General features: G+C 39.8%; 1 protein-coding gene across 1 annotated transcript; it reads right to left on the bottom strand.

Moving 5' to 3' along the window:
• Positions 1-665: 665 nt before the first annotated feature.
• Positions 666-8,482, bottom strand: LOC140749698 (syntaxin). The gene is made up of 8 exons (XM_073082825.1): positions 8,342-8,482; positions 5,651-5,749; positions 4,666-4,759; positions 4,159-4,410; positions 3,059-3,132; positions 2,514-2,651; positions 1,777-1,887; positions 666-1,640 (listed from the first exon to the last, which is right to left on the bottom strand). The coding sequence occupies exons 1-8, from the start codon at positions 8,384-8,386 to the stop codon at positions 1,569-1,571; spliced, it is 885 nt and encodes a 294-aa protein (XP_072938926.1). The 5' UTR covers positions 8,387-8,482; the 3' UTR covers positions 666-1,568.
• Positions 8,483-10,477: the final 1,995 nt, after the last annotated feature.

Genomic DNA, 10,477 nt, shown 5'->3' on the forward strand with positions numbered 1-10,477 from the left:
TTGTCTCTTTCTACGTTACGCCTCAACTTTTCGTGTTACACTTGATTTTACTCCTCATAAAATTTCCGTACCGGGCCTTATAACTCAAATCGTTTCTTAAGGAGTAAACTCCAATAAACTCCAAAAACCTGTAAAAACTTGTTATGCATCCTCTGTAAAAAATTCAAGTGCCTATGTATTTATAGGTGGTAGAACCCTTTGTGGTTCGACTCTGACGGCACCACCGCCTCACCTATTTCTACCTAATAACAGCAGTGTTAGGCGCTGCTGTGTTCCGGTTTGAAGGGTGTGGTAAGGGAGACAGACTTTTCCGAGGCGTTCCAGCTTAGTCCTCAGGGGTAGTGGCGCATCTGTGGCCGACCTCAGGTAGGAATATCTAATCCTACCTGGGATTGATTACAGATGTCCATGGGCGGCAGTAGCCACTTACCATCAGGTGGACTGCTTGCTCATCTGCTACTCCTATATTATATTATATTATTTCGGTTCCAGGGAGAGAGTACTGTGACAGACGGACAGACAGCGAAGTCTTAGTAATAGACAGACAGACATGACTGACTCACTGGCTTACTCGCACACTCGCTCACTCGCTCACTCGCTCACTCGTTCACTCAATCTCTCCTTCCCTCGTATCTAAGCGTTAACAATATAAATAAAACAGCTAATTATTCTTTTAATAATTTAATTTTTATATATTACATTTCTATAGGTATCCTTTTTAATAAGATTTCGCAATTATATGCTTTTATACTTATAAAAACATTTACAATTTTTGGTAATAAATTAATTATATATGCCATTCATATGGAATGAAATATGAAATTGCTGTCCCAAGGCACTGGTCACAATCAACGTAACACTGTATTTATATCTAGATTCAACGTGTCGTTTAAAACAAAATCATATTTTTTTACAACAGTTAACAGTACGGTCCCAGTCTATTTGTAAATATAATTGCAATATAAACTTCCTCTTCCCCTCTTAAATGCACGATTTTGACACATTGGAAATTTTCTACTAGAAAAAAAATTGTAATATAATACATTCAGCCGAACCTCCTCCTTTCCAAAGGTGGTTATTAAAACGATACTTTTAAATGTATATTGAATATCTTTTTGTTAATATATTATTAACAAGATTTTGTTATTTGTTTAGTAGTCGAAAATGAGTTCCGTGATGATTTACTATTTTTTCAAATAATCAAATGACCACCCACCGAGTTCCTATTATTTAAAATATTTTTGTGTGTGTTCTCCCATAAATAATGACAATTTCATACTTTAACAGTACATTCAGTAAATGTGGTAAAACCACATTACCTAAATATTAATTGCAAGAGCTTTTTTATTATTCTTTCCGATTTTTCACATTGTATTCGAACTTACATTAAACATAAGACATAACATTAAATAATTAGATGGACATTGAATATAATTCAAATGACTAGCAACATGAGGACAAAGTGTACAATTATGATGAGGTTGTCTTTTAAATAATGTTCTCTTGTTGACGTCACACAGTCTATAAAAACTTCGAGTTAGGTATCGTAAACCACGTTGCTTCGTATTTTACGTTATAATAAGAACTAGTAGAACTATTAAAAATCCACACACCAAACAAATGACGAGTCCAATTTTTTTCTGAAAACAAATAATAGCAATTAATTTAAAAATGTAGTTTCATATTTAATTAATTATCGAATATAAATTATGAATGGTTTCGTGTGCAGGTGGTGCAGGTCTCATATTTTATGTTTGTAAATATTATCATGCATACCTTCTTGGCCTTCCGACGGCTCACGGTGCCCTTGAACAACTCCTGGCCACCGCATTCTACGTGCTCCGTGGCTTGCAGCGCAAAGTACTCTACACTGTCGATCTGATCTTGCTGCAAAACACGAAACACTTAGTCATATACAAGTCAAGTTTAAACAACACTCATGCGATCTGCTCTATCACATCGTATAGAGTGCAGTAAGAGCAGCAGCATATTGTACGCTGCTTCAGTGGTTTTTTCGACCCGCACGTAGCGCATGCATAATGCTTTTACAGTAATCTATTAAAGCACGAATTACTGAAACAGTCCGAGCCTGTCTGGAAGCGGCACCTGGTTATGTGGGATTCTTACCGCAGTAAAACTCCTCCGGTGGTCGTCCGCAGTAAAACTCCTCCGGCGCTGCGTAGAGGACTCCGGGATCTCCAAAGGAACGCAACCGGAGTCCTCTTAGCGCGTTGCCCCATCGGGTTCCGCCCACACATACCGCCGTCCTTCCCGGGGTCACTAGCCGGTTCGAGCTCCCACACCCCCGCAACCAACCGCCCGCAACCCCGGAAGCCTCTTTTAGTCGCCTCTTACGACAGGCAAGGGATACCGTAGCCCTATTCTGGTCCCGGAACTACTGTCCCGGGACAACTAATAGGTACTAGCAATGCATCTACGATCAATTTCAAATTCAAACTGCCGGTGGCTGGTCAACATTGTATGGTCCGTTGTTAAGATGATAGCGGGTGTACCTGTGCGGCGACGAGGTGTGCGAGGTGCTGGAAGAGCTCGTGCACGTCGCGCAGAGCCAGCTCCACGCGCGCCAGCTCGTCGCGCCGCACCTCCGCGTCGCGCAGCGCCCGCCGCGCCTCCGCCGTCTCCGCGCGCACCTGCCCGCAAGCACAGACAACAATCATAATAACGTACCTTTAGCCACCCTTTTGCATTAAATTTCTCATTCATCAAAACAGGCGCGATGCCCCTTTAGTGCTTGTGTCCTAAAATGTAGACCTTAAATGTAGACTCGGATCTCGGTCGCAGTTTGTAAATACTGTATATTAATTTTACTGTATAGTAATTGATTTTAGAATTTATTTATGGTGGCTATGTTGCCCTTTGTCATGAATACTCATTAAAAGTGTATATTCATTACAAATTAAAATCGCCTACTTTAAAAAAATAATACATTCTCGTTGTAAACTTCATCATAATAATATATTCTCTCATTTAATTGTATTAAGAAAACATATCTTAGAACTATCTATACTATACTATCTAATAACTATCACATACTTACATTATCAACAAATAGGGCAATGTTATTTGAATCTAGAAGACGTTCACATTCCTCTTCGGATATATCGAGATTGGCTGCAAATAAAGTTTGATAATTAATGAATGTTCGCGAAACTTCATAATGCAAACCAATTATAATGTTTAAGTGATGATTAATACAAGTAACGGAAGAGCAATAAGACAGCGGCGGCGCGCTGCGTGCAGTTAGCGCTCGTTGGCACGTCGGCCGGCGCGGCGGCCGCGGCGACTCCGGATAATTATCAAGGAATAACATAGCACATTATCCAAATACATTCTCATTATTTATAAAAATAAGTAATAAAATTAAAAAAATGCAAAATTTAGGTTTCAATTTTTGTATAAAATGTATTTCATTTGAAATAGGTCCTTCTACCATGTTCCATAATGATCGATTTTACGTAAATATTGAATTGTGTAGCAGTTCAGCGACCGGCCCGGTTCGCCGGTAAATGTAATTAGCGCTGCACCGAGCTGTACCAATCTGAACCGTGAAATGAACTTCGGGTCCATTGAACCTTGATCGCTGGTCACCTGAACATCGATGGCCGTTTTTTGTTCATTAGCACATTACAGATACCAAATGTACCAAAAACAATTACTTCATAAACAATGTTTCGCTGAGCCTATTTCTACGATACTATTGACTATGAAGTCGGTTAAAAATACTAATTAATTGACTAAAAATGAATTTATTGACTGGCTAAAAACTACTCGTCTAAAGAGTACTTGCTATGCAAACATATTTTTTATATTTGATTTCTGTATTAAAAAATATTTTTGTGATAGAAATAGGAAACGGGTATTAATTGATACTAAGAAAATTGCTAGCAACTAAGTAAATTTAACGTGTAATCGTAATCAACCAGAAAAAGGACAGGGTCAAAGGAGTTTTATTTGAAATCGGAGGCAGCTGCTCATTTGACGTTTGAGCGCAGTGGTTCTACGAAGTCGGGATTTATTTTAAAGAATACTGTGGAGGGTAGAACCCATGACCAAGTTTGACTGACATAACGAGTATGATTACTCTGAAGCTTTTCATTGTCCCGCTTTATGTGGTGTAATTTCCGGAGTTAGACTCACTGAGGCGCATCTGGTCATGCAGCAGGCGCAGCTGGTCGTCGCGCACGAGCTGCAGCGCGCGCTGGTGGTCGGCCAGCGCGTCTGCGTAGCGGCGGTGCAGCGTGGCGCTCTGCAGGCGCGCGATGCGCCGCGCCGCGCCCGCCGCGCCGGCCTCGCTGCGCGCGCGCTGCTCCAGCTGCCGCAGCGCACCGCTCGCCTTCAGCGCTGCGCCGCCCCATCGCGTCACCGCCGTGTCCAACTGCTCCTGTAGATCTAACACACCGTTATCTTACCACTGAGCTGCATCGTGCCATTTTATAGACGTACGCTCTTGTGCGTGTGAACACGTTTTAGCGATACCAAAATCATGAAAACTATATTTAAAATGTTTGTGTATAACTGTTTATACGCTTAAACAACAAACAATGACATTAAGAGGTACGTAATATAGATTTATTCCTCAGAGAAGTTTAAAAAATTGCTAATAAGAGTATAAGAGAATGGATGGTAAGGACGGCTGGTACTTACGTTTGTTGGTGTGGTAGGTGGGGTCGGCGTGCAGGCGCCGCATCAGCTGCGTGGTGAGGTTGAGGTCATGGATCCAGTCGCGAATTTGCTCCACCTGGAATTCACAATATCTTTCCTTTTTATAGGACCTAATTTAATATTGAACAGGGACATCAGCCGTGCAGTAAGAATGTAAGGTTATACCTACATTTATGCGTATTGTTTAGTGTTTGCATCGCTGACCTACTTATAAACAAAATGTCGGTTATGAAGTCATGTTTAAATATTACATAATAATTCTAGTTAACGAGTTATTTACTAGACGTGGTGCGACAAGGTGCGCGCGGTCCGTCCTCTAACCGCAACGATCCGCGCTGTCCGCCGCCTCGTGATCTCATCGCGATCGCCGGAGCGCGCTGCAGCGCCGCATCGCCGCAGCGGCGCAGCGGGGCGACGCAGCCGCCAGCCTTGACCATCACCGTCGTCGAGAGTGTTGCATGTGTGAAACGCATCGATGAAATGAATATTCAAAGTGCACGTAGTGCACGTCGTCGCGGATTAAACTGTACGTGCTGTGCGATACATTTTTCAAAGGTCATGGGTTCGTGGACATGAGCTAGTTAAGTTGATGATGTTGCGCGCAATGTTGTTTGCAACAAATATTTCATGTTTTAATGAGCTAAATGAACGCAATGAACGGTCAGTTATCGTTGCGAGTTTGTTTTAATTGGAGTACCTACAACACGCCAATTAATTCGTCAAAGGCACGACAATGGGTGAATTTGATAATATCCCGCAAAATCACCTGACGTAAACCACAAAACAGACAAAAAGACTAGTATCATAAACTAAGTGCACCTTATAGGTAAACCACAACGTTTATTGTTGTGCCACTTAGAAATAGGTCTGCACTAACGATTGCATGGTGGTAGTGGTAATGTAAATCTTATGTCTCGTTCTGTATAGTTCTGTTATAGTTCCGGCGACTATCAGACCAGGGTAGTACCTCTCGAAACAGCTCGTCCAGGTCCTTCCACTTGCCGTCCAGCTCGGTGACGGGTGCCTCCAGCACCGTGTCGTGGTACACGCCAGCGCCGCTCGCCAGCTGGAAATATTTTTTGTTATTCATAATTTAAATGGATAGTTAATTACACATATTTTAATGCCTTGGAAGAGTATGTCTCCCTTACCCTTCAAACCAGAACACAGTAGCGCTTGACACTACTGTTAATAGGGGGGGGGGGGAGAAATAGGGGTGGCGGTGGTGCCGCCGAGGTCGAACCACAAAGGGTTCTCCTACGTTGTAAATATCATATATTTATTTAAATAGCACTGAATATTACAGTTAACAAAAAAAACCTCAAAACAATATCATAATAAGAGATCAGCAAAACTCTGTAGTACCTAAGGGGTCGTTCAAGTATTACGTAACGCACTTTGGGGGGAGGGGGGGTCTAGTGAAACGTTACGATGCGTTACAGGGGCGGGAGGGGGTCTTCCGTAATGCACGTTACGTAACATTTTTTAATAAAAAAATAGGGTATTAAACCTCCTAAATTGGCAACCCTTTTCATTTACGTTTTACGGGAAATCCCTTGAATGAGCTGGTTCAGCCGAACTAAGTCCTGAGTATTCTGAGTTAGACTAAGTATAGTACAGTATAGCAGTATGTATGCTTTGACTATACTTAAACTAACTTAGAATACTCAGGAGACCTAGTTCGGCTGAACACGCTCTTTTTATAGTCTGGTTGTCATTTGTTCTCGCAAGTTGGCAAATCTTTTCGTTCATATTTCATGGGGAATCCCTAGATTGTATTGTACGTCTTTGAATGTTGTTTCCATTGTCAGTATTCGTTCGTAGTGTTTATAGACAAGTAGAGATGGGTTGTACTAGGTAAATTTGGGACTAGGTATGCCTGTTCCTAGTATTTAAAAATACGTAATTCAGAAACCGTTTCCACCTAGTCCCATAAAGTCTCATTAGTTAGTACAATTTGATGTGGACTAGGTAGTTATTCTTGGACTAAGAAGCTAGTTCGTTCATGCCTTGCATCAATACGTAAGGGCGGTAAGGTTTGCGCGCGCACTCACTAGTAATAATGAATTGTAATCTTTCCTTCATACTTTATACAGGCTTAGGACTATCGACGTTAGATTTATCGAAATAGTAGTTTGATTTATCATTAAAGGTTTCGTGAGCCGGCGCGGCGTCCACCTAAATGACATTCGTATAGATTCGGAACGGATGCACGACTGAACAATTCCGAATTTTCACATATTTGACATTTCATACTTAATTCGCATCGAGTATCTGTTTGATCCGACAGCGACTAGGTATAGTTAAAAAGGAAAAGTATATTTTTGCCTGCCCATGAGTTGATGTTTTATTAGTTTTTACTCTTATTTGCATTAAAAATCTCTTGTTTTATTTCTTAGTATTATAAAGTAAATATGTAAGTAAAAGTATCCCAAGGATAAAAACTATAACATAACTTTTTAGCGAGTTTAGGGTAAAAATTGACACTTGAGTGTTACGTAACGTTAGGGGGGGGGGGGGTATAGAAAAACGTTACGGTGCGTTACAAGGGGGGGAGGGGGGGTCAAAAATCTTCAAAAATTGCGTTACGTAATACTTGAACGGCCCCTAAGTAGATATTTAGAATTAGATATTTAGAATGTATTCAGCATAATAATACGTTGTACATTATGTTAACAAGAAAGACAAAGAGTTACTTAAACAGGATTTGTCCTTTGACACTCGTTAAATCAAAAATATTTCGACACAAATTGTACATTGAGATATGTATATTTAGGCATCTATATTTACTCGTATAGTTAGTATTAGGGTGTTAAACATGAAACTTCGATTGCCCAAACATAAAAAGCTACCGTATTTTTATTTGAAGACAGAACATATCATCGGCATAAACTATTACAATAGAACGTGTATTCTGAGAACACATTGGTTGTATAAAGATAGAGATCATGTGAACATGGTTGTTACTTGCTATAGGATAAAGAGAGCAGTATTAGCAGCGCTCGGCAGACTGCACACTTGACTAAACAAAGTGGCCGCTCGCCGCTCGGGCAGCCTTCACCGTCACTCGGGCTCGCGCGGAGCCGCATCTCGAGTTATTGTCGTAGGAGGAATGAATTGATACCGTCACTGATCAAAACAAACTATGTCTGCTCAAACAAGAATCATAACTACTGGTATTATCTTTAATTCCACTTATATACTGTAACGTGTAACGTATTTTTATCTACAGGTACATGATTTATGCACCTTTACATACCGATTTTAAATGACAATTTAACTAAATGGTTAACTTATTAGCAATGCAATAACGAGGCACTTTTCCCGTTATCTTGTGAATCACACGAATTCACCGGTCAGAACGTCGGCACGCTCGACTATTGAAGTATTGATCTTGAGCGAATTTTGAATATTTTGATTGAAGCATGAAAGTAATTATACTTACTTAACTTGAAATGTCAAAACGTATAACGTTAGATATAAACGTCAATTATAGTGACTTATGATTTTTTATAAACAATAATGCTAATTTAATAGCAGGTAACACTTCAGGAACACAACACGATCATAATCTTGATTAGACAAAAGTTTTTGATATTGTTCACAAAAAGTATCAAATATAAGTACTAGATCCGCTCCTAGGACAGCTCGTACTCACATGGCGGAGCTCGGCGAGGCGGTCCTTGCTACTCACGGCGACCATGTCGGGCTCCGGTCCGCGGTGGCGGCGTGCGGTGCGGCGCGCGGCGGTGCGCTCGCGACGGTATCTAATCGCGCACTGATAACGAGAGTGATATCATGCGCGGCGTTAAGGCCCGGCGCTGCATCACACATTACACATTACTGATCTCTATCTATATTTACTTTGGAAATTGTACGAATGATATGTGGAAAGCTAATTTCGCTCTTATTTTAATATAAGATATTAGATTTTAAAATGTAATTGTATTACTCGTATCATATTATTTTATAAAATCTAATTTGTATAATATACACGATTTTCTATGAAATACATGAAATATTTAATCTACATCAAACTAACCGCATAATCTGTTTAGGATAAAGAAGTGTACTGTGTGTTACCTACTTGTAAATATTGTGAATACGTGAGCATGTTTTTAAGTGGCTCAGCAAAAAACGGTGCGATGCCCTACATAAGGAAAATATTAGATACGCTGTATGCACGGAGATATAATATATTTATTTTATTCAGTGAGTATAACTGAGGAAACATTTTTAAGATTATGTTTACAACACAGGTCTGCTTAAGAGTGAGTTTAGTTTAGTTGCATTCGGTTCATTGGTTCGGAGCGACGTGACGGCTCCGCTCGGCGGCGGCTGGCTGTGTTTGCGCGCCACATTATCGGCCGCCGGCGACTGGCGCAGTCACAGTACCCACGGTGGTAAGGTGTACTGAGGAGAGCGCGTCACGACGTCACGGCGTCACCGGCCGCCCGGCGCGACCGCTGTCGGCAGGTGACGCGGGTGACGCGGGTGCCGGGCGGCGGGTCGCGACCTCCGCATAACATGAACGTGCTTACGAGTCGATGTGCACACTAATACATAATAACAATCACTGTTTATTTATTACTCGGGATGTCTGAACATAATAATATGAGCATTATTAATGTACCTACTTACAAAGTGTATAAAGATTGTTATAACTTATAGTCGAGTACTCAGTTTTTCTTGGTTTTTAATAAAGAGTACTCGAATAATAATAACAATATTTGGTTCTTGTTTTCTCCTTCAATATTCAATTTTGCCTGAATACATAATCTGACCTATCATAAAAAAGATCTGAATAGTCTTATTTAGAATATAACACTGAAACATCATCCATAGAAATACAAATATATTAAACACAATGACGCATAAAATATACCTATAGGTACGGAAAGGGCACATGCACATACGTACTCGCGTAAGATTAAATTATCTAAATAAGAAATGTATGAATATATAGGTATTGTATTAGGTACTGAGTCATATGAATATTAACTATAAGTTTTTATCCTCTCATTAACGTGACCTACCTTATTCCGAGAATGACTATTGAAGTACCTAGAAAATATTAGTAGTTGTTTTCTTAATATAGGTACTTAGTTAACTACCACAAGTAGTGGCCAGTATAATATGGGTTATGCTTATGTCACCATCATTAACGCATTATTGTTAGATTGTTACCACGGGATGGAGCGGGAAAGAAATAAGGCTTTAGTTTACCAGCCGGGGGCCTTTAATTTCTATGTGGGTTATTAATAGTACGATATGTACCTAATTAACTATATAAGTTTCAAAAATATTACGTTGAATGCCCAAGTGCAGATCACAGCTTTTGCTACGAAACTGTAATTGATTTTATAGGTACATATTAATTTTACTTACATTTAATTAAACAATGTTTATTATGTTTGCTATAATTTCAATGGGAGTCAATAAAATTAATGAAAATAGGACTATGATTCTAATAAGTTTGATAAAATTGTCACTAGAGACCTCTATCGAAACACTTGGTTTTATGCAATCTTTTAGTTCTGTTTCAGGTATGGTCGGACACGAGTGAACTACACGCTTTGATCGCAGATGACGCCACTGCTACTGATAAACGGCAGACTTATCGCAAATAGTTCAACTGCTCATTCATAGATGGCGCTGCAACAGGTAGATTACGGTGTTCAAATTATACTTGTATTAATTTTTGTTTAGTAAAGTTATAATCAAATTAATACACACAAATAATAATAATAACAACCATAATTTATTTCAGACAGTATAAACAAAGATATAAAAG

Source organism: Epargyreus clarus, unplaced genomic scaffold, assembly GCF_041222505.1.
Source record: "Epargyreus clarus isolate Ecla_fem2 unplaced genomic scaffold, WU_Ecla_fem_2.2 ptg000018l, whole genome shotgun sequence".
NCBI lineage: Eukaryota > Metazoa > Arthropoda > Insecta > Lepidoptera > Hesperiidae > Epargyreus > Epargyreus clarus.